The 25,651-nt window shown below is 28.1% G+C and overlaps 1 protein-coding gene across 3 annotated transcripts in view; it reads right to left on the minus strand.

The window, feature by feature from the left end:
• The window catches only part of LOC107442891 (zinc finger protein ush), a 201,040-nt gene that overhangs the window by 80,372 nt on the left and 95,017 nt on the right, over positions 1-25,651 (minus strand). Inside the window, exon 1 of one of the 3 annotated variants that reach the window (XM_071182418.2) lies at positions 16,272-16,512. The exons of the other annotated variants lie outside the window; for them this stretch is intronic. Coding sequence (XP_071038519.1) covers positions 16,272-16,383 — 112 coding nt within the window. The 5' untranslated portion in view covers positions 16,384-16,512. Of the gene's footprint in view, positions 1-16,271; positions 16,513-25,651 lie in introns of those variants that run through there. 3 annotated transcript variants of the gene reach the window in all.

The following is a 25,651-nucleotide window of genomic DNA, read 5'->3' on the forward strand; positions in this document are numbered from 1 at the left end:
TTTCCTCCATATTTTTATTTTTTAACATTTTACTGATGGTAGTTGGTTTTCGTTTGGAATAACTGATAAAACAGTATTTTAACTGGTGGTGTTAGATTTATTTGTACGATCACGTACTTCGATAAGGAAAAAGTGATTTTTTTTTTGTTCCTTTCCTCATTTCTATTTTTCCTTCCGATTTTTTTTTTTTTTTAAATCCTTTTAATAGTTTTATGCAAACTTTTAGTCAAAAATCCTATTTAATTTCAGAGCGGGTTTTCAAATTCAGAAATTTTTGAGAGAATAAAAACTAATGATTATACAGTTGAAGATCGTACATTTCGTCGAAAGAAATAGCTCTTTATCTTCGTGTTTTAATAAAACGATTATTAGCTGTTTAAATTAAGTTAGTCTTATCAATGCAAGAGTTTAAGTTTCTGCAAAAAAAAAAATTTTGTATTTTTTTATCAGTATCTATAATTATATCTTAATATCAACGATAATACCATTTATGTGATAGCAATATCTATCACTTTCACTTAATTTTTGAGTAAATTACTTTGATCGCGGTAAAAGGGTCCCTAAAACAACATATCAATGGATTTCATGTTTGCAACTTTGCTACCGTAGAGTAGAAATAATAATAAGAGTAGAAATGTATTCCTTTTATCCAGATTTTTATTTTATTTTGCTATTTGGTAGTTATTTTTCGCTTCGAATGGATAATAAAACTGTATTTTAACTGATGATGTTAGATTTATTATTATTATCACCACGTACTTCAATAAGCAAAAAAAGTGATGTTTTTGTTCTTTTCCCGTTTCTATTTTTTTCGTTTCTTTTTAATAGTTTTTAGCAAATTTTTAGTCTAAAAATCTATTTAAATTACAGAGCAAAATTTTAAATTTAGAAATTTTTGAGAGACTAAAATCTAATAATTATATAGTTAAGTATTGTAGAAAAAAATATCAAATATATCGAAAAAAATCAAAATATTGAATTCAATATCAAAAATATCGAAAAAAACATCAAATGTAATAAACAAAAAAATTAAAAAAATTTATTATCTTTCCATTTTAATAAAATGATAATAAACTATTTTAAATAAGTTTGTTTTATCAATACAAGAGTTAAGTTTTTACAAGAGCAATATCAGTATTTTTCCACATCGATTTTTCCATATCGATATGATCCACAATTAAAAATTAGTATGTTTAAAATTTATAGCAAAAACTTAAAAAATGTAGCAAAAATTAATCTTAAAAACTGATAATATTAAGAAGCTATTTATTATTGTCAATATATTTTGAAATTGGATTTTATAAAATTTGAAAGAAATTTTAGCATTGTTGAAAATTATATTATTGTTAAAAACTGAGCATTAATATGTGCAGATTATTTTTGATAAATTATATTAGAAAAAATGCAAATTAAAAAAAAAAAATTTTAATATCATTCGTTTTTTGAAAAAAAAATAAAAATAAAATAAAAAATATCTCCGATATGGCAAGAGTAAATATTTGTTAACATCTGTGGCATTTTCATAAAAAAAACTTTTGATGTGAAATTTTAATAATAAAAAAAGCGGGAGAATTTGTTCGTATAAAAAAAAAGATACATTTCATATTGTCAGTGAATAAGACCTGAAGTGTTGTGGTTTTCCAGAAAAATATTTATCGAGGAGTCCTTTTCTTTAATCTTCAGCCGCGGCACAATTACCGCAAAAACACCACAAAAATAACATACACAACCGATCCAGAACAAAACATTGAATATAGACGGAAAAGATACATATAGCCCCCACTCCCCCTACCTCAAATCTTATTTGTGTATATATAAGATGGGGGAGTTGAAAGCGAGCAATTGTCCAAGAAATATTCTTCCACCCCCGTCCCCCTAATGCGCGCCTACTTCTCTTACACCCCCCCCCCTTTCCAACTTCTCAGCATCATCATCACCATATACAGCAGCAGAAGTTGAAAAGGGGCTCACGGTTAGCAGTGAAGTCTATGTTCGCAAAAGATAAGGGCCCTCGCAAAGAAAAGAGAGAGTACAGAATATAAGGCTTACGAATACATACACACTGAGCACAGGCTTCGACTTCGGGCGGGGCAGAGGAGGGTGTACGACAGTGTGAGGGGGTGGGATAGAAGGCAAAAGGGCCTAGCTGTGTTTATGTGATAAAGTTTTCGATGCCTGCCTCTAGTCTCACTTTCCATTTAGAAAGGGGACGGTTATCATATCTGCTGTTAGCATCCTCATCCGAGAAACTCTCCGGGATGTTTAGAAAAGAGAGAGAAGAGGCGGGTGAGGCGTGGGCGGAGGAGGTCCAGTTTGCTGTATGGCCGATAACAATAAGCATTCTATCTCTGCTTGCCGATAAGCGGCTATCGGCAGTGGGCACACGCGCATTTCGACGCAGAGTTTGCGTTGCGTGATTTCTTCATAGAGCGCGGATTTGCAGGAGAGATAAGAGACTTATCAAAAGGCAGCAACTTGCTCTTTTCTTCATTCTTTCCTGCGCCTCCTCCTCCTTCTTCTACTTCATAGAAAGAGAATATGAAAGAGAAAGATTCGCACTTGTCTTTTCTCTTAAGATATATTTATGTTCCTCGATAGAGCTGCTTCTGCTTTACAAAAATATATAAAATAAGTAGGTGATGTATAAAAAGACCCAAGTAGATGAATTTTAGCCTTTCTTCCACCCCTTAACTGATGGACGATTTTTTTTTTCTTCTTCACAAATACCTGTTGAAGGATGATGCTGATTACTTCCAATAAAAAATATATATTTTTAAAAATTTTAATGTCGTCTATATTTTTTATTTATAGCCATAGCTTTTATTTCTAACACAGAGTTCAGATAAAATTGAACATGTTCAGAATTAGATGAACTCATATAAAATGCGTTTGATGTCAAATATAAAATAATTAGTTAATGAAACTTCATAGAATATAGCAACTGTAGCATGTAGAGAATATGAAGAATATAGAATGCATAATATGAATTACATTTTAAAAACATGATTTTGTACCTGCGCCTTCCTCCTCCTTCTTTTCTATTAAGATAGATTTATATTCCGTGATATTCTGCTATATATAAAATAAGTAGATATTGTATAAAAAGACCGCAGTAAACGAATTTTTGCATTTTTCTTACTCCTTCACTGATTAACAATTTTTCTTTCACAAATACCTGTTGAGGAATGTTGTTGATTATAATAACGATCTATAACTAAAAATAATAATAATATATAAAATTATAATGAAATTAATATATATAATGTATAATTAATATATAATAATGTATAATTAATATAGAATAATATATAATTAGCATAGAATAATATATAATTAATATAGAATAATGTATAATTAATATAGAATAATATATAACTAATATAGAATAATATATAATCAATACAGAATAATATATAAAAATTTCACGTATAAATAAATTTTTATGCCTTCTATATTTTTATTTATAGCTTTAGCTTTTCATTTCAAACATATACAGTTCGTTTAAAGTTGAACATGCTTAGAATTATATGAACTCATATGAAATGTGTTTGATATAAGGCACACATAAATTAAGGAATAATTAGTTAATGAAATTTCATAGAATATTTCACCTCTGAGATATATTGAGTGTGAAGTATTATAGAATACATAATATGCATTACATTTTAAAACTATAATGTTGTTATAAAACATGTAAATTTCATTCCCTTTCATGTATGCTAAGTGTTCATCAAAAAAGCATTCACATTTTATCTATTTGTTTGTTTTCTTTCTTATTTTAATAAAAAAAAGAGATTTCGAAATTAAAATTAGTGTTACAAAATTACCATTGTACCACTGAAAATTGTAACATTGAAAATTAAAATTATAATAAAGATCTGCAATTGGATAATTTCCTTAAAATTTAATTAGTATTTAATTACAATTTACTAGTATCTTGCGAAACTTTTTTTTTATCAATTTAAACCCTTTCTGCATCCAAAAAAAATAATATCATAGAAACATTATTTTAAAAAATGGAAAAAGTGTTATTAAATAATGTATAATAAATTTAAAAAAATAGTTTTCGCATAAAATGTGTAGTCACAAAGTGCAACTAAAACGAGTCAATAATAAATATAATAAATATTTAGTTAAAAATAAAAAAAATCGAAAACATTACTATCACGAGCATATTAGAAAAATATAACATTTTCTTTCTTTTTTTCCCTCTGTTTTCTTTCTTAAATGTCAAAATTTAATTTGATTCCTTAAAAAAACACAAGTAATCCTACTATCTCTTAATTTCTGCACCATGAAATGCTCTTTTAATAGCGTCACTAATTTAACTGTGTTTTTAAAAAATATTTATTGCATCATAAGTAAGAGTTGCTTACATTTTTTAACTAATATGTTATTGAATTGATATTTTTGATAAAAAAATGCTTGTAAATAATATATTTATATTTAATTTATGTAAGCGACGAGATTAAAATATTACGCGTCAAAAAGCTGAAATAAATGTAACTCAATAACATGCTCTAAGGACATTATAACTTCATAAATAATTCAGAAGGAGAAAAAAAAATTAATTTTCCATTTAAACTTTCGTCTCTGACTAATGGCAGGTTTTGCCCATTTCATCATTTTGCATAAAATTAGTTGAAGACAAATTGATCGCACACGAACTACATTCCAACCACTTTTTTTACGTCAACAGTCAACTTCAAACCCAAACCTCAACTTGACGCATGCGCATAGCACAACAGTTAAACATGCTAATCTCATTTTGCCATCTTAGATGGACAGTTAAGATAAAAATGTAAACGCATCACGATTTTGGCCGGCCCATTCGATTCAAAAACAGACGCCTTCTTCAATTTTTACTCTTCTTTTTATGCTTATACTGAGCGAGATAAAACGCCAATGTTTGTCTTTTATTAAAACTACACACGCTTTTGAAAAGGTGTTTATTTGTATCTGTCATCAACTTTTCTAAAGCAGAAAAATTGCCTCTTGTTTTCTTGACGATCGTATCGGAAGATATTCATCGCCGAAATAGAGAAAATGCGAGGAACGGGAAAGAGATTTGTATCGCTAAATAATAAGTCTAGAAAAATTGACGGATTGCTGAAGATATCTGTGAAATCTTTGCCTTTTCGCTCATCCCGTCAGATTGTAATCTTGGAGATGAATTTATTTCTATCCTTTTTCCTATACTGAATTTTTAACGCTTTGTTAAGAGATTTCTTGTCTGAATAGTACGCAAGAGTTTTTATTGTTTGCTTATGCTTAACCCTTTTATTTATTTTAACCGGATTGCTTCATCATGGAAAAATATTCTTTTACTAAACTTTTTATTGTTTTTTTTTTTTCAATTTTTTGTAATTTAAATGGATTAAAAGTTATTTTTAGCTGGAATCACATTCAGAAATTTTTTATTGAAATCCCAAAAATTTCCCTTTTACCATTTAGATTAATTGTGGAAATGTAGCTGCCCCCAAAAAATATTTTCTTGACGAATTTTTATTTATTTATTTGTTTATTTTGCCATAACTTCTTCTTTAAATCTGAAAATTCAGCTCTCCCAGATTATCAATGTACACTTCACAATTTTATTACTTTATTACTATAGTATCATTTTTTCACTTTTATAACTACATTACAATTTTATCACTTTATTACTATAGTATTGAATATTTTATCGCTAAATTTTCCTTTCGAGTACTACATTTTCATTTTATCTTCCTAATGCTACATGCATTTTATCACTTTAATGCTAAATAAACATTTATCACTTCAACTATAAATCATGATTTTTTTTTGTCTCTTTTGTTCACAACAATATTATTTTATCCCCTTATCTACTTGATTAAATTAAAAATCTTAGATAAATACGAACAATAATTTAATACATTTCCAGAAAAAAAAAATATTCTGTAATAATTCAACAAAAAAAATTTTTTTATCAAACTATTTTAACAGAATGGAAGCTTAAAAGTCATGTTTTCTAATACAGATAATGATAAAGAGAAAATAAGACAAAAAATAGGAAAAAATACATTTATAAAATTATATCTTTAAAATAAAACCTGATATCTATAAGGAAAACTTCTCTACGCAAAGGAGAAAAAAACAACATCTCTAAATGTAACACAATTTAACTAATTTAAACATATTACAATTATTCCGTCTCATTATCAAAATTTAGGTCATGTTCTAACTTGAAAATTTTACCACTGTGTTATTATTAGAAACGATATTATTACAAAACTCAAAAGCAGTAGCCCACATTTTTCGCACACAAATTCGCTGCAAAGACGCCATAATAATTGTGATTTTTTTATTTGTGAATTATTTTAAATATTTTCATTCAAAGACATTTTTTTAATTTACTTGGAGAAGCTCTCGCTTTCGGATCAGACTTTAACAATATAATTTCATAATTTTTATTTACTATTTTATTTATAATCTTCTCTTTTGACCATTATTGAACAGTGATAAATTAAAACATGTAATTTTATCAGCCTCAATTGTTTTTTTTTTTTTTAAAGTAACTAAAGAGAATACAAGAAAAAATTATAGATAAGTTTCAGATGACTTATATCAGGTTATAACTTACACTGACTAAAGAATGTATGTTTAATAAAATAAACACACTCTTTTAACAATATCATATCTTAAAAGAAAAGATCTAGTATCGAAAACTTATGCAAAACATTTTGATTTCATAAAGCTCATCATCACTGATATGAGATCAAAAAAAAATCTCTTTATTTATGTTTAATAATGATAATTAAAAATTTTCATGAAAAAAATAAAATAAGTTAAAATTGAATACAATAATGGACATATTAGTTTTAAAGACATTATTTTTAAATACATGTCTTTATTATCTAATCTTTAAAAAAAACTGAAGAATGAAAATATTTTTTTTTCTCTGCACACAAAATTCAAACAGGCATAATTACTATGTCTTAACAAAGATTTGGTATTTTTTCACCTGTAATTTTGAACAGGAAACAGTATTTAAAGATAACATCATAACCCTTGGGGGTTTTAAAATGCATAAAATGACTTTTAACTCCCTTCAAGGCGGCATAAAAACAGGAAACACATAAGTATATAGTTTATTTTCTTGTTATCAGAACTGAGGGCTGATAACACTATACATGAGTGATTGTGGTGTGGAAAAAAGTTTACAAAACAGTAAGAGAAAATTAAATTTTTACGAGTTTACCCTTTCAACAAACAGGGTTAATTTATTTTTAATTTTTGATTTTGTCAGTTGCCTTATCTTTTCTCTTATCACGATTTTTTCGGAAAGAGCTCTTAAACTTTTATGTGAAGAACTTTCTACATTTTCATGGGTACAGAGTTATTCAGTTTTATACCTTTAAGCGACAATCCCAAATAAAAGAAATTTTAAGAAAAAACTTAAATTTTTTTAAGTTCTAGTGCTCATTTCATTTAGAAGGAAATAAATACTAATTTTTTCTTCTTCCTTGAATGCTTTAAAAAAAGAAAAGAAAACGTATCTTTCTTTTTAATTATGAGCATTTTAGCCATTTAAGTACACAGTTTCCATGCGATTTTTTTAAACTGTTATCACTATTTTTAATGAATTTTTATTTGTCGTGGTTCTTACAAAGAGAAATATTTTCAAAGTACTTTTACATGGATAATTTTTTCTGTCCCTTCGCTTCTTATTAAAGAAATGCCTTTGCTACGCGTAATTTACTATGAGAGAAAATGAGAATGCACTTTTCTTTCTCTAGAACATTTGGTTTCATAAAATTTATGTTTAATGAAACGTTATTACAATTTATATTATGAGGACCTCCAAATTATCTTAAGCTTGCTTTTAAAAATTTAATATTAATAAAATGAAAATTCGTTTAGTTATTTTTGCATTTTATCAATAAGCATTGAATGAAAATTTTATAATTTGACCAAAACTGGAAAAACAGATTCTACAGAAAAAATAATGAATATTAAAGTGTAATTCAAGGATGAAAAAATATAAAGGAAACTAAAATATGCATTAAACAATATAGTAAAAATATTGCATTCGGTAAAAACAGTTCTTGAAATGAATATTAACTATCTTATAATTCTAAGCAGGGTTTATGTTTTATTGGTTAATTTTTACACATACAATTTATTAAGATTTATTTTATTTGTATTTGCTCTCTAACAAGCTGATAGTTAAATTCTTATATGCAGCATTCATATTAGAGTAATTATTGGTTTTTGCTTCAAGCATACTTCAAATCAAAATTCCTCTGATATTGAATAAAAAATTATGTGAATTCTAATAATATTTTTTAATAAAAGCTAACAAAGGAATATATTTATAGCCAAATTGTCTTACATGTAACTACTCATTAAATTTACAAAATTCACAAAACACATATTTCTTCTTTTTTTTGCTGCTCTTTTTTGCTTTTTGTCGGAAAACAAAAGTTACTAAGAAGCATTTATACGTCATAGGGTTTGGTAGAAAGAGAAGAGTTTATGATTCTTAAATTTCTAGCCCTGCAATAATTTTTTTCTCTTTTTTTGAAAAAAAAATCGTAATGGAAATACAACTGCTAAAACTCTTTTCGTGTCATAAATTAAATACTTAATCGTGAATTAGTCAGATGCAGCTCTGTTGGGCCAAATTCGACGTAAAGGATATTCAAGACCATATCATTAAGAGTAATTGTTAGAAATTTTTTCCAAAATAAAGAAAAACAATGAAAAATCAAAAAAATATTAGGAAAAGTCACTCAAGTGTCTGATATTTGCGGAGCCCATATTTAATGAAAGAAAATAAGTTCCATGAAGGATATTAGTGCTATTTTAAATAAGTTACTATATATTTCACTTTTTTAAATATTAACACTATGTGTTATACGTTTCTGGACTTAAATAAGAATCTTTTTGCATAAAATAGTTTATATAATACCACTTCTCATAAATGATAGTACTTCTTTTCTTTTTTTTTTGCAACAAACCATTCAATTCTTGAAAACTTTATATTCTAACACATTAAAGAAGTATATATTTTCTATAGATAAAACAGATGTTTTTGTTTACTGTGTATTAATTTTTTAATTACTAACATATTTTATTATTATCACTTTTTTTTAGGACAAACACAATGTGTTATAAAACAAGAAGTTTTTTTTTTTATACAAAGATAGTTTATATAATACCACTTCTTTTAAATGATACCTTTTTTTTTGTATGCAACAAACCATTAATTTCTTGAAAACCTTCTATTCTTTTGTAACATATTAACAAAAGTATACGTTTCCTATAGATAAGCATTTTAATATATTTAACAGAAAAAAATAAAATAACGGAAATTTGGAAATAAAGTCAAAGAAGCACATTATTTTATAATGTTCCTGAAATTTAATAAAGTAAAAATTCAATTACTTCACTTAAAATAATTTCGGAAATTTTTATCTTTCGCAGAGCTCTTAGAAAATTTAATAGTCGCTGAATCCAGAAAAAAAAAACATATGTTTCCTTTAAAAACGAAGATTTAAATGTGCTACTGTTTCTACATAGCGTAAGCTGATAAAGCTTATATTTAACAACTTCGAGCAAAACTTCTAGGCAAGAAATAAAGTAATTTATGAGTGAAAAAAAGCGTTTCACAAATCCAAAGTATTAATGTTGACATAAATCTCAGAAAAAAAAAAGTTTGAATGGAACCCTAATTTTTAAACGATTAAGTAAGAAAGTGCGGTTAAGTAAATGACCTAGTAGGGAAAAAGAAGGCAAAAAAAGAAACTATTTTCTTTTCAAATAAGGAGTGAACGAGCATTTACAAGAACAAAACTGTGAAGTAGTAATAACCCAATACTTACAGCAATTTCCCTAATTTATCGTTATTTTTTTCCCTTCTGCAACGTTTCGGGATAAATTTCTGTCAAAAAGGAGCGCGGAGAGTGAAAAAAAATTTTCCAGTCTCGTAAAAAGGTATAAACCGCAAAGAATTAAAAATGTGTTTTCTGCGTGGAAAAATACCTCTCCGAAAACGCTCCCTTCCCCCCCCCAACTCCCTTAGAACCATTTTTACACAACAAGATAAAAGGTTAATAGTTTTTAAAGGTAGCCAATATCATTTAGGGCAGTATTAAACGTCCATTTCCTGTGTCTATCAATTTTGAATTACTTTTAAAGCTCAACGTTTATAGAGAAATGAAAGTTACTCAGTAGAAGTCACGTAAAAAAATCGCAATGAGCGTAAATGGATGTCTTAAAAATCGCGGTTCGGGAAATCAGGGGAGGTGGGGAAAGGGGATTGCTCCCCCTTCTCACGCGATGGCGCCAAGCGATAGCGGAGGCATGATAACGGTTGCAGTTAAGAAAAGCAAAACCAAAATTGTTGCTCTGATTACAAGCCTTGGAAAAACACTCAAAACTTGCAAAAGTTAACAACTGATTATGCCCTGTAAACGAAGCAGTAGGGGTAATTAAGAACGTTTGCCATTCACCAGCCTGCCCCGCACCCTTTTGTTTTGCCCTTAAATATTGCGGGTTGAGAAGTGCGTTAACTGCTTTGCACTTTTTTAAACGATGGCTTCAGCGTTTTGTTTTAAAAACTCGCCTTTTTTAAAAACTTGCTGGCCCGCTCGTTTGAGTGGCTTCTGGTAGCTGGAACGACCATAAAATAAATTGCCGACAGTCATTAATTTTTTGTTTGTTTTATTGCGATCTCTATATTAATTTCTTGCTATCGATGTATATTAATTTTATAGCACCCGTGTTTTAATTGGCTTGTAGATAACTTAATGATGGGGTAGCCGGTTTCTTGTGAGTGGTACTTTTCTAAGAGCAAATTATTTTATTGCTCGGTAAAGGTACTGGCTGACCTCACCATTTGGTTAGGAGGTCCATTAATCAGAGCAGAGTAGTAATTAATGAAGATTTTTATCACATAAATTTAAACTTCTCCGAGCTACAGTTCTTTTTCAAATCATTTTCTGCCAAAAAATGATAATAAAGATCTCGGAAATTATGCAGCTCTGATTATATTCTGTAATGAATAACATTTGCTAATAATTAATATATCTTGGCAGAACAATATAGACTGATATCAGTAAAGAATCTAGTTTATGTCATGTGATCTTTAATCAGTAAAATTTGAAAAATATCTAGGGTATATTTCGACTTGTATTTGTCAATTTTAAGTATTTCATGTCAGATTATAACGCTAAAGATGCTAATTAAACTAAATATATTATATAGTGCTTAGTTATAATAAACTCTTGAGAAACTAATGACACCATTTAAGGACCTGGCATAATTAATTACAACGGATTATAGCATCTATTTCATTAGTTAAAAAGTTTTTGATATAGAGAAATAATAAAAAAGGGGGATTTTATTTTATTTTATAATCGGCGTTGAACCCAATTCTGAGTTTACAACTATCAATGTTCTACTCCGTGGGCTTGCGATTTTGAACTAGATTCAGAAGACAAAGAAACTCCTGGATCAAGTATTAGAAGAAATCTACCTTCGTTGAAGATTTTTTGATGGGACTGACCCACATTTTCGTTACATGGAGAGGAAAACCACGAAAACCTCCCATGGTTAGCCTGATTTCAAGGGGACTCTAAACCCATGATCCATCTACCACTAAGGATATTTTACGCCAGCACTATGATCGGGGATAACCGAGTGCGAAATTCGTATCAATCACCAATCTCTGGGATTCGAACCCGAGTCCTCTCCTTGGGAAGTAAGTACTGTAATCCCTGGGCCTCAGCGGTATTAAAAAAGTGAAATTAAAATTACCAATCTCATGACTAAGCTATTGGAGCTATAATTTTTAATTGCTACCCTTTCCCCGTGTAGTAAATGGTGACTGATGCACGTTAAATCTGTCGAGTCGCAAAGTCCTCCATGTTCCCATGACAAATAAATACCTCTAGGGGTACTGATCCAGGAGTTTCCTTCTCTTCTGGATTGGTTCAAAATTGCAAGGCTTTGAAGTTGAACATTAGTAGTCGTAAACCCAAAATTGAGTCGGCTGTTCAACGACGGATATAAAAAATAAATTAAAATTTCTACCCTCTGTACCATTGAAATTGAAAATTAGTATGAGGTGATGTGCCATTACGGTGACCACTTAATAAACCTAACTGTCCCGGGACTAGGGTATGCAACTATGGTGATTAGAGAATTTTACTACGATATCGGAAGTCCTTCATTTAATTCCTGCCAGCAGTCAACGAACATATCTTTCACGCATTTCTTTCTCTTCGTTGCTTCCGAGGAAGTGTATTTTACTCAAAAATGCATGAATAATAATTATGAAATAATAATAATAATGAATTATAATAATGAATTATAATAATGAATTATAATTATGAATTTTAATAATGAATTGTAATAATGAATTATAATTATGAATTATAATTATGAATTATAATAATGAATCATAATAATGAATTATAATAATGAATTTTAATAATTAATTATAATAATAAATTATAATTATGAATTACAATAAAGAGTGCAAAATTCTATTATATACTGGATACATGGGGTCTTCAAACTTGATTATATTTGCTTAGGTGGTATTTCGACACATTATTTATTTATTTACTTTTTTTGTTCTTACTCTTGTCATATTTATAATTGATCCAATTTCAATTAATTATCTGATTATTATTACTACAATTATAATTAATTTATTAATAATATATTATTAAATTTTCATAAAAATGCAAATATATCCTATTACTTATTCTACACAAGAAATACTACTTCTTCTCTTCGCATAAAAATAGCTTGCATCTAGTGGGAAGTTAACTTAAAATAAGGTACTTTTAGCGTGTATTTTTATCACATAAAATTAGGATTCTATCAAATACCCTTTTTTTAGTTGAAATAAATGAAAATTTAGATATGATAATGTTTTTTGATTTATTTATTTTTTTCTAGAAAAAGGCCAACAAATTTCTTCTACACAAGTTCTTCACATCTGAAAAAAAAATTTTATCCTTAGATATTTCTGATATAAAATTCTAGATAAAGAAAAAACAGAAAATAGTTGGTATTAATCTTATTTCTCTCTGCTGCTACCCCAACTGTTTTGACAAATTATAGGCAACCCCCAATTATGTTCTCGGCTCTTATCTTTATCTATGGTTACCTTCATCATGTGCTGAGCTCTTACTCGCACATAATACTTCTCATAGCCCACAATGTTGTTTTTCTGTAAGAAGAGGAATTAACTTTTTTTATTGAACCCGATTTCATCAGAAATTTTTTAAGCAAGCGCTACATAAATTAGTGCTTACTATCCGAGAGTAAGTCCATATTAAAAGGAGAATTCAAAAAATCCGTAAGAAAGAAGTGTGAAAAGGAGAATTCAACGCAAATACAATATCGTATTTGTGTTGAATTCTCCTTTTCACGCTGAATTTTTTAATGAATTTAAATTTTGTATCTCAAAAATATTTAAAAATAAATAAAACAAAATAATAGATAAACGAACATAAATAAATAAATAAAATAAATATAAAAGTAAAATACGCAGAAATTGAATTTAAATGAAAAATGACGTAATTTGAAAACTAAATATACACACTTATAAATAAAATAAAATTAATTTAAATAAATGTACTTTTACTTTGAGCTCTTTATTACGAGACCCTTATATTAATAAGTTATAAATAAATATAATATGATACATTTAGTTAGTTTTCAAATAATTAATGCATTATAAGATAATTGCTATAACAATTAATTTTATGAGAACTATGGCATAAATAACTCTGCTAATTTTAAAATAATTATAGAATTTTCATGCGTTGATGAAAAAATAATTTCCCAAAAATATTTGTGCATGCATAAATAAGTTATCCAAAGATGCAAACAATATGTAATACTATAATAATTACTTATTTTAAAGCATACAAATATCAATTTACTATAAACAAATTCGTTTACTGATATTTAAATTCTTATGACATTTATGTAATCTGCAAATTTATTCCTTTTAGACATGCGTTAAAAACTATAAAAAATATGCAGGAAAATTTTTTTTTTTTCAAAGTAGTTATTCTATTTAGACTGTTTTGGAGAAGATGGTATAATGAATCTTATTGGAGAACATCACTAAGCATAAAAAGCTAATCTATTTGGAATTTTTTTACATCAAGTTGCATCAAATTTTCTGAAATGGTATAATGTTATTTCATATAAAGGTATTACATTAAAGATGAAAATAAATTTTTTGATACAAAATTCCATTTGCTCTCTTATAATAACATGAAAATGAATGTCATTTAAAATTAAAGTCAATAAAAAATTATATCTGCGGCTTTTATTAATATTTTATTAGATAATATTAAATAATATGGATAGTCTCTGAAAATCATTAGTAAGTATCTTATATGCTTATCTTCGACATGTACACAGTAAAAATTTTCCGAATTAAATTACGGTATAAATTTTTTAATTAAAAAATATACTGTATAAGTTTATTAATTATAGTGATTTACGGTAATTATTACTTTAAAAATTACAGTTTATGAAAATTTTTGCTCCATTACATATTCTGATAAAAATGGATTTTACGGTAAAAAGTACTATCACTGAGTACCGTTACTTTTTACCGTAATTTGATCCAGAATTTCTTGCAGTGTTGATAAAAACTAATTAATTTAAATTATTATAAAAGAAACAATTTTCGCTATCTTTTTTTCTCATCATGCTTAAAAACTTATAATTATTGATAGTATTATCAAAAGCCAACAATCGAGTAAATTTTTATTTCAAAAGAGGGTTAATCTTAAAAATTAATCACGAGTTTTGAAATTGATAAAAAAAAATTAAAATCAGTCCTAGTTCAAATATATTATTGGTTATCTTTCGTAAATGCTCTACAATCTTTCTAACTGACTTGAGACCGATTCTAAAGAAACTTATTTCGAAGCATACTAAAATATACAAGAAATAAATAAAAAAAATTGTTTGACACATAGTTAATTAAAAAAAATCTTTTCAATTTTTTTTAAAAAAATATTAAATAAAATTAAATATTATAAAAAATTAATTCAATTAATTAAATATTAATTTAAAAAAATTTAAAAAAAATTTAAATATTAATTAAGCAAAAATTTAGCATACAAATATTGTAATATAAAATATGATGAATAAAACTTCAATTTTAAGGATGTAAGGTATAAATCTTGAAAAATGAGGTTAAATACTCATTGCTCTTATTATTTTTCTGTGTCATGAAGGGTTGAAAATATCTGATACATTTTATTACATCTTGTAAGCATATTTACTTGTACACTGTAAAAAATTCCTCAGAAAAATGGTTTAATATCAATTTATTTAATTATTATTTTACCATATTGAAACGAAACAGTCAAATAACTTTAGAGAAGCTATTATTCAAACTGTTAACTGAGAGAAGAACCGTTTAACTGCTTTCATCTAATACGGTTAAACAACCATAATTTTATCGCACCAAATAAATCTATCTAATGAAGATGTAGACCAGTTCAGAAAAGAAGTTAGTTTTAAATAAATTTGCAACATAATCGTGACATTCAGTGTATCATTTTCATCACGCCAATTAAAGAAATTTTTTCACGATGAGTCATCCAAATGAGGCAACAGTTAACTCGAATACTGCTTCCAATTCACACCAACAACTATGTTAACGAAAATTATCTCCAGTAGTAGCAAATCATTGGTCAAAATCCCGTTTTCATCAAACAAACCGTGTAAGGTTTCCACGCAACACAAATGCGACACCTCCATGAAGATGAGTTAATCATCATGCTTGTCCCGTGAGTTTCCTTTTCTTTTGCTTAGCGCTAGCAATTACAACACCACGAAATTTGAATATTCATTTAATCGCGCGTGAAATATAGATGGGCTGTTTGGCTCCAGCGATAAAATAAAATTTATTTTAAGTAATTACTAAGAATATAATTACCAATGCGTGATTACCAATCATCAAATCTAATCATCTGCTTTTTTTTAAGAAATTCAAATAAAAATAATAAAAAAATATCTTATCAGAGTCTCACGTGTATCTACCATCAAACTCTAAACAAGCCATTAACGGGATAAGCAGCCGTAAATAATTTTAAAATATTGATACAAAAAGCCCATATCACATCTAATAGACGTCAATAGTCCACTTTTATCTCCTCACACCAGAAATCGACCTGTTGTACCTTATCGCCGCGAGCCATCTCAGATGATTACACGCTAATTAAATATTTAATGCGGAAAAATCAGAATCGATTCCTCACCTGGGAAATCCAACCCCATCAGCCATATCGATATTGATCTCAATCCCATCGACCAGGTAAGTTGCGGTTGACTCAAACCACCTTTCTTCATCAAACTCTTTATACAGATCATATTTCAAAGAGTAACGAAAATTTTTAGGCGCATATAAAACCCAATCCATTTTGGCACCTTATCTAATCGACCTCCGTATCACTTCTGCACCGGCTTAAAATGCACTCACTGTGACCCAGATATGATTAATGTTAATCTAGCGCCTCTTCTCGACTTCTCACTCCCCCCCTCCCCCTCTTTTATCCATCCTTTCCTCTTCGGTCCATCCACAACGATGGATGCTTGGAAGTCATTCTCCGCCGCATCACACCCTTTCCCACTTTTCATCTCTGTCTACCTTCCTCAGCCACCCCCGCGTAAGACTTATTTCGGAGGGGGGGTTGGGATATCTAAAAGTTAAGACGCACCGAAAAATAAAACGTGGTTTTGAAGAAGATGGAGTTTTTTTTTTTTTTTTGAAAAAAAAAGTCGTCGTCAGTAGAATTCCTCAGCTCGATAGGCTAATGGAAAAGAAGTTGGACCCTGCGATTAGACCTTTTGGGTTGACACCTCTTAGTGACGTCACGTGATGGAGACTCAGTCACTTTTAACCTCTGATAGGGAACGACTCTCATTTTTTTTTTTTCTTATTTATTTTTTTTTATCGTTTTTTCCAGTTTTTGTCACACTGCTGCTCGCGAGTTATATATTTAGTCACTGGATGACCAGAAATGGGAAAGCTATTTGATAAACTTTAAAAATTGCTTTTTGCGGACATTTACTTTGGCATGATAAGGAAAAAGAAAAAGAGGACATTAAGATAACCACGAGGTCAGAAAGCACGCGAAGATCCATTTATAAATTCATAAAAAGGCTTTATCTAAAAATTTGCTGGTTTTATAAATTCATAAAAAACCTTAATCTAAAAATTTGCTGGATAAAAAAGTAACTCCTGTCTACAGATTTCTATTAAGAAAAATTAGATAACTAAAAAGGAAAGATATTTTAATAATTTACATATCACTGTAATACTTGTAACATTACGACTCTTAAATTAATATTATACTGTTAGAAATTTTGGGGAATTTTGTACCATAATATCATTTGAATTCACTGAAACCTTAATATGGGGACAAGTTGAACCATATCATCGAACTTCATAAACTTGTTTTAACGTTTGAACAGAAACATAGTTTTAAGAACCATGTCATCGAAATTCATTAACTTGTTTTCCCGTTTCTATGGTTCACTTTGAACAGAAGCATAGTTTTAAGAACCATGTTATCGAACTTCATAAACTTGTTTTAACATTTCTATGGTTCACTTTGAACAGAAACATAGTTTTAAGAACCATATTATCGAACTTCATAAACTTGTTTTAACATTTCTATGGTTCACTTTGAACAGAAGCATAGTTTTAAGAACAGATGTCATCGAAATTCATTATCTTGTTTTCACGTTTTATGTTCAATTTGGATAGAAATAGTCTTATATGACCTTTAATGGTTGTTGGGAATTTGGTTCGGGGTTTGGTTCAAGGTGCCAATGTTAAGGTTCACCTCAGAGCCGATATTAATAAAAGTCAAATATTGGTAAAAAATGAGAGAGAAAAAATATTGAAATATAATTAGATAAAAAAACTTTCTGATTCCCTCTAAATTTAAGATTATATCCTGAAAGGAAATTAAAGCCATTATTAATGAATTAATTCTTTTTTAATTCAAGTTCGAAAAAAGTAAATATTGAAGAAAATTAAAAAAAAAATATTAATGAGAAATATTCAACAAAACAATGGCTTATTGTAAGTTAATTTTAGAATAAATATTAAAAATAAATAAATTAAATTAAACAAATATCATCAAAAATATAAATATCTTTAAAATTTTTATTAAAAAAATAATGTCGTTTTTATAGCTAAGTCAATTTAATATTTTACTTTCTCATGTATCTCAAAAATATTTCTAAGAATTTTAGTACAAATGTGAGACAAAGGATAAAATAATTTGAACTCTTCCACAAAATGATGACTAAAATAAATAAAGTTTACTTGAAGTTTATCTCTTAATTAATAATGGTAATAGTTTAAACCCCTTAAATATCTATATAAAATAAATTGATAAATTTATCAATCTCTAGTATTTAAAACTCTGATCAAAAACCAAGTTTCAGTAGCACTCTTAAATTCGTTTCAAATTTTGCATTTCTCCATGGAAACAAATGAATTTCAGTGCACATAAGGTTTTGATAAAAGATAAAATAATTTGAATTCTTCCTCGTAACGACGGTTAGAACGAAATATCTCCTTCCCCGTCGCAAAATAAATTCGAAGCAAAAATAACACAAACGGTTGAAACAAACCATCGAATAGTTTAAACAGACTTTCCCACGGCGGGCAAACCACTCTTATAAACCCCTCCATAAAACAATTTTATTATTTCCCACAAATTTTGCTATCGAAATGCAGTTAGTTACCGAGTGCCGACGTATCTCCTCACTTCAGTTCCTATCTGGTTTTCAAAGTGAGAACTACTGTCGTTAAAATTGTATTAAAAAGAGTGCTGGAAAACGATAGTGAACGATAGCGAAAAATTGACGGTTTTAAAACTGATAGTTGTAACGCATATGTTGCATTCGATATTCCGATTCGATATCAGCAGACACACCTGCCGAAAATGATCGTTAAGGCTGTGCCCAGCACCAAACGCAACTGACGTTCATAAGAGGAGTACTCCTAGCTATAATTATCGGACTAATGCCGAGTAATTAGTAAAATAGGGTGCTGTGACGCCACGGAGTAGGGTTCTTTAATTGAAATGGTGATGATTGTGTTTGACGAACGATGCTCTAAGCAAGGTTTTGATATTCTGGGTTTGTGTTGATAGAAATAGCAATTGGCAAGGAGAGATATGATTCGTAATTCGATTGCCGTTGGGGATCAGTTGGCGATCTCCCTTTACCTCTGGGATTACTTCCTTATCGCTTCGTTAAACATCAAAAATTCTTTTAAGAGCAAATTTTGGAAGATTTCGTATTTTATTTTTGATGTTTCAAAAAGTAGGATTAGTTATTTTATTGAATTGTTTTTATTTACTAGGAGACTAGTTATAATTACTTTTCTTAAATAAAATATAGTTAAATTTAAATTTGTCCTTAATATAAACTATTATTTTTAAATTTATTATTAAAATTTGTCATTGTTAAAAAAGTTATAAAAATATCACTGTTGAAAATTTTCATTACTACAAATCTTTTTTATAAAAGTTTAACTAGTTTTATTAAATGATTTTTATTTATTATGAGAATAGTTATAATTATTTTTTTTGCACAGAGTATACTTAATTTAAGAAATTGTCATTAATAAAAACTATTATTTTTAAATTCATCGTTTTTAAGATTTGTCACTGTTAAAAATATCGTTATAAAATATACCATTCTTAAAAATTTTCCTTAACTACAAATCATTTTTATGAAAATGTACCATTATTAAAAATTTTTATTTCTATAAATCATTTTCATAAAAATTTATCATTATAAAAAATTTATTTTATTATTGATTTTTTATTTTATTTTATTATTAGATATCTTATTTTGTTAGATTTTTTATTTTTTTTTAGTATTAGATATTATCATTATTAAAAAAGTTTCGCTATCATTTTGTTAAAAATCAAAAATTCTTGAATGAGTAAATTTCAAAAGATTTCAAATTTTGTTTCTGATGCTTCAAAAAGTAGTAGTTTTATTAAAGGATTTTTATTTAATATGAGAACAATTATAATTTGTTTTCTCAAATAGAATATTGATCATTTTAAAAATTTCCAAGATGAAAACTATTATTTTTTAAATTTATTATTGAGAATTGTAATAATTAAAATTGTCCTAATAAAAAATAACTTTATTAACATTTTTTATAACTATGAATCATTTTCATAAAAGTTTATTGCCATAACAAATTGCTTTTATAAGAAATTATCGTTATTTAAAAAGTTTTTAATTACAATGCGAATAATTATATTTTTTTCTCAAATAGAATATAGTTCATTTTAAAAATTGTCATTAATAAAAACTATTATTTTTAAATTTATCATTTTTAAGAATTGTCATCATTAAAATTTTTGTTATCAAAGATATCATTATTAAAATTTTTCATTACCATAAATTATTTTTATCAGAAAATTATCATTGTAACAATAGCTTTCATAAGAAACTATCAATATTAAAAATTGCTATCATTAAATATTGCATATTATCTAAGCGATGCGAGTAGTAATTGTGATTAGTAACGACAAGGGACAATTGTTGATCTCGGTTCTTCTCATTAATTTTCTTCATTGCGATTTTATTAAAAATAAAGAATAGACTTCTTTTATGAGAAAATTTTAATAAAAATTATCATTGTAACAACAGGTTTCATAAGAAACTATCATCATTAAAAATTGCTATCATTAAATATTATATATTACCTAAGACATGCGAGTGGTAATTGTGATTAAAAATAAAGAATTTTTTTCTTTCTTGAGAACATTTTAACAAAAAATATATTTACGTCTGCTTTTAATGCTTCAAAAATGTCACTAACTTTCATTGCTTTTGTGTTAATTTTATAATTTAGTTGCTTTTAATAGATTTTAATTATTGTTTCAAACAATACTTATAAACATATCAGAATTATTTAGTCAAGCCAAATTTGATCATTTTTCCTAAAACTCACTCGTTCTGCAAATATAACTTAAAACAGCATCTTTAAATGTAGCTCAAAATAATTAAAAACATCTATTTATAACTCGGTGATATACAACCGAATTCATCATATTAAAATAAAAACAAATTTGCAAATGAAAACAAATATAGAGAACTTGAAACTTATTTTTTAAGTTTAAAACTAGCAGCAATATTCGTTGAACCACGAACAACGAAATTTTAAAATAAAATATCCAGAAGAAGTAATATGATTGAAAAAAGTAATATATCTTGTAAATCCCTTTTCCGTCTATTCATCTTAAAAAGTAATATATCTTTAAACTTTTTCCGTCTATCAAGTTCAAGTAACAAGTCTTTGAGCAATACTCAAAATAATACATTTTAAGTACTAAAGTGTCAGAAAAAACTAGAAAAGTGTGGCTAATTACGTAAACATCGTATAAAAACTAAATATAACTTTAAAATAAGCATGGATATAGGCAGTATTCGAAAAAATATGTATAATGAAGTGTCAAACAAATTAGAAAAAGCCAGATAAACTCTTTTCAAAAGTAAAAAAAAAACGTAACTGTAAAATTAATGACGAACATGACAATTTTTAACCTTTTTAATGATTAGAGAATAATTAATCGCTCCATCTCTAACTCTAGTATTTCCTTCTATTAGTACGTGGAAGAGTGCAAAAACATTGGCGCTCTTCAAAAAAGTACCTACTCAACAATTTTTTTTCCTCCCTTTTCCCAACAAACTGAGGAAAAAAAAAATCTTTATTATCTCGTGCTATTAAAAAAAATATCCTTTCACTCTCATTCCTCAAAACAAGGAGAAGATAAAAGTCTGAAATCAGCAGTATAAAAACACAATGGCTCTTTAAAAATATTCGAGTTGATCTGAACGAAAAATCGCAGAAATAACAATCAAATTTTTTTTTCAAACACCGAAACTGACAAATCTGAATGAATTTTTCCTTTTTTTTTTTAACGAAATACAGAATCGAAAAAAAAAGTGAATTCTCGATCGAGATAATATCTCAACAGTTTTGCTCATTCGACAATTCTTTATTTTTGAAATTCCTCCTTTTTTTTTTATTCTTTTCATTTTCAGTTCGAACCGACACTAAAACTGATAATGGTTATAGTACTGATGTGCCCCAGCACACATACACACTTTGTATCATTGAATCAAAAGATAGAACGAACGAATTGAGAGAAGAGAAATAGAACGAACAGAAACAGTTTTGGGGGGTTAGAGGGGTTAGGGGGGTCGGATTGGAAAGTGGAGATAGTTCATCTTTTGGAATATAATGGCTTGATTCGGAAATGAGTAAGAGATCTTGATTTGATAAGCTCTTCTCTCAGTCATTACGGTTACAGGGAAAGAGACTCAGCTTGAGACACTCTGCCCACACCCCCACTTTTATCTCGGATTCATCTTGGGGTTTCACGCGGGAATCCTCTTTTGTTTAAAGCTTTATCACTTTCCCCTGAACAGAATTCTCTGCTTTTGTGTTCAGGGTGTTTTCAGAGATTTCGTTAAGAGAAGAAAGTTTCATCAGTTGTATCGAGGTCACCTTAACTGGACAGAGAAATTTCACCATTACATTGTTTGTCATCAGAGCTTTTGTAGTTGTTCTAAGTGCACGATTTTGGTTTAAATTTTCTGAATTTTTTAACTTTTAAAGTTGAGAAAGTGTATCCCAAGTGTTTTTAGCATGTTCCAAAACATCAGTTAAGAACTTTCAAAACTTTATTTTTCGTTTTAAAGAATAAATTTTGCACGTATCTGGTCGGGTAAGCGAATAGTACTTAAGCCTGAAATAAAAACAGAACCCGATTACGGTTACATTGTAACAAGCTACTATACCAAAAAAAAATTTTTTTTAATACTCTATTAAAATTATTCTAAAAAATAGGCTATATTTTTTAAAGACAAAAAAAGTCATATAAATCCAAGTTTTAGATTAGTTTGAAAAATTCCTACCCAGGTTCTGTCTAGATGCAAACCACCATTGTACCAATACTTTTTTTTTTCTGCTGGAACACCGACTTTTTTTTTTATAGTTCACTTCATACACCAAATTTTTGCAGTTACTTTAATTTCATTTTGTTGGATGTCCGAATTATAACGTTAAGTTAATTTTTTGTTTAAGAAAAACTGCATACTTGACTTACACAAATATCATGCGGAAATAAGGGTACGTAAAGTGGATTCCATTAAAACAAATTTACTTTCATTGTGGACACGAAGCAAATCAATGACTGCGAAATATATAATATTAAAAAATTCGATAAACAAATACAATTTTACAAGAAATAATTTACTTCTTTACTACTTGAGCGTTGAAAAAAAATTAATATTTTTCCAAAAACATCCTTTCCTCTAATGATTATAATATGAATTATGGCTATGAAATCCGACTTGAGTCACCAATTCTCTCTGCAAAAGGCAGTAACTGCTTTTTTTCTCTTTCTTTTCATTTTTAATTTGAAAATTTTAGGTGGCGTGAGAGAAAATCCAAGTTAAGTTTACCACAGAAGCCTTCATTACCTTCTTCCACTATTGATGATGTTGTCTAATGTAAAAGATATCCTCTATTTTTAGAAGATACAGAGAATGATATCAGGTGTAAACTTTTTCAATTCCATCTTTCCTCAGAGTACCCAAGGTCCAAGAGATGACCAGAAGAAGAAAAAAAATAGTGCGTGGAGTCCCTCCTCGCGGAAGAAGTTTATTTTTCCCTCGTGGACCTCTTGAACCAGTGGAAGTGCTTGTGGTTGCTTCATCGTCTCGCCATGGAAAATGTATTTGCATTAATAATGTATGCGAATGCGTCATAATGTAATTTCAAAAGAGAAAACCTAACAATCAATTGATATTCACAAGAGACGTACCTTGATATAACCTTAAATCCGTCGCATTGTCCGTGGGATTGTTTTCACTCATTTTTTACAATTGTTATCCACTAAATTAGAAAATAAAAAAATACTATCCTATTAAATTATATGTGTATCAAATCAAACTAAAAAAATATTTATAGAAAAACAATACTTTTATGACTTTTATTATTTTTATGTTAGTGAGAACCAAAACAATATGGAAATAAATGAGGGAAAACTGGATCCCACCACGTGATTTCCCGGCCAATAAAAATGTAGCGTTAAACGTTTAACGCAACCTTGTTGGAAGTTGCATAAGAAGTATAATTTCAAAAGTGCATTCCTGTTTCACGATCAATTTAATTTTAGTGTGAATGAATTGTGAAGAATGAAATATGGATAATAGTAGAGAAAAAATGTAAGTAGAATTTCTTTCTACTATTTATTTGAAAACATTTAAGAGTTTAAAAAAAATTTATAACCTTCTAGTTTTCATTTTGTTCTAAAATCAACTTAGTTTTAAGAAGAAACTGCGAATATGAAAAAAAGAGAAAGATAATTTTATGGATGATCGTATATTTTCAGTCTTGTTAATAATTACCAAATCAAAATCCATTATCGGGTGCATTTATCTACTTTAATGGAACAAGAATTTTAACAGTTTCATTTTGTCAGAGGGAAAAGTTATGTTGTGTACATCTCAATCATGCGTATCCTGTTTCACATTGAATTTTTATCATCAGCAACAAAATGTGACCCTCCAATCAGCCGAATAAATAAACTGAAACACAGAGAACCTGTCCTGATATCAAATGTTATCATAGCAATAAATCAGTCCATTTGTAGTGTTTCTATAAGGTCAGATAAGACAAAAGGGAGTGTTTTGGTGCGAAGAGGAATTGATATCAGGACAAAAAAGCGTGATTCAAATGCAGAATAGATGTGCCAAAAGTCGCCAAACTAAAGAGCTGTTTCGGCACACCGTAAGTGACTTACGCTCTGTTTGATGTTGACGTGATGGTCATGTTTAGTCATTAATGCTGAGGCATTTTCTGGTCAGATAGCCATTTCGATGATAAGATCCGTCACTTTTGCCTTTTAGAAGAAAAAGTCGCACCGGAATCTGATATGGGATGTTATTTAAATGGCCCCGATAATGGAAAAGTTATTCGTTGTTGGAATATCTTGAATGGTGTTTTGAATAATAATCTGGGATTATTGAGGTGTGTATGGAGTATATTAATTCAGTGCTGATTAAAGAAAACTACCACTCTTATTCACTTCGTATTATCTTGATAATAAGAATCTTGACTTTTCTCGAAATAAAATTTTCTCGAATTTTAATGAGATTTTAAAAAATCATTTTAAGAGCCATAACGACGACTTATCGTGTTTTTGATAAAAAAAATTTAACCAACGAACTATTTTATTTAAAAAAAAAACATAATGATAACTCAAAACACTCTGTAGGAAAACTTGAAGTATATTGAACTTTTATATGGTTCATATATACAACAACCGTATTATGAACTCTTTTACCATTTACTAGTCAAAAAATAATATTAAAAAAAGCTTAAAACCAGTAAACGAAATTTCTCTTTTTTCTTTGCTTTCACGGCACCGAAATTCAAATACTCTTCTGACACCACAAATTCAGAAGTGAATCAGGTGTACGTTGGCTTACATTAAAAATAAAATAAAATAAGTTCAAACCGAAATTCAAGTACACTCCTGACGCCATAAATTCTGAAGTGAATCAGGTATACGTAAGCTTA

Source organism: Parasteatoda tepidariorum, chromosome 4, assembly GCF_982258835.1.
Source record: "Parasteatoda tepidariorum strain Cologne lab strain chromosome 4, Ptep-v5.0, whole genome shotgun sequence".
NCBI classification, from domain to species: Eukaryota; Metazoa; Arthropoda; class Arachnida; order Araneae; family Theridiidae; genus Parasteatoda; species Parasteatoda tepidariorum.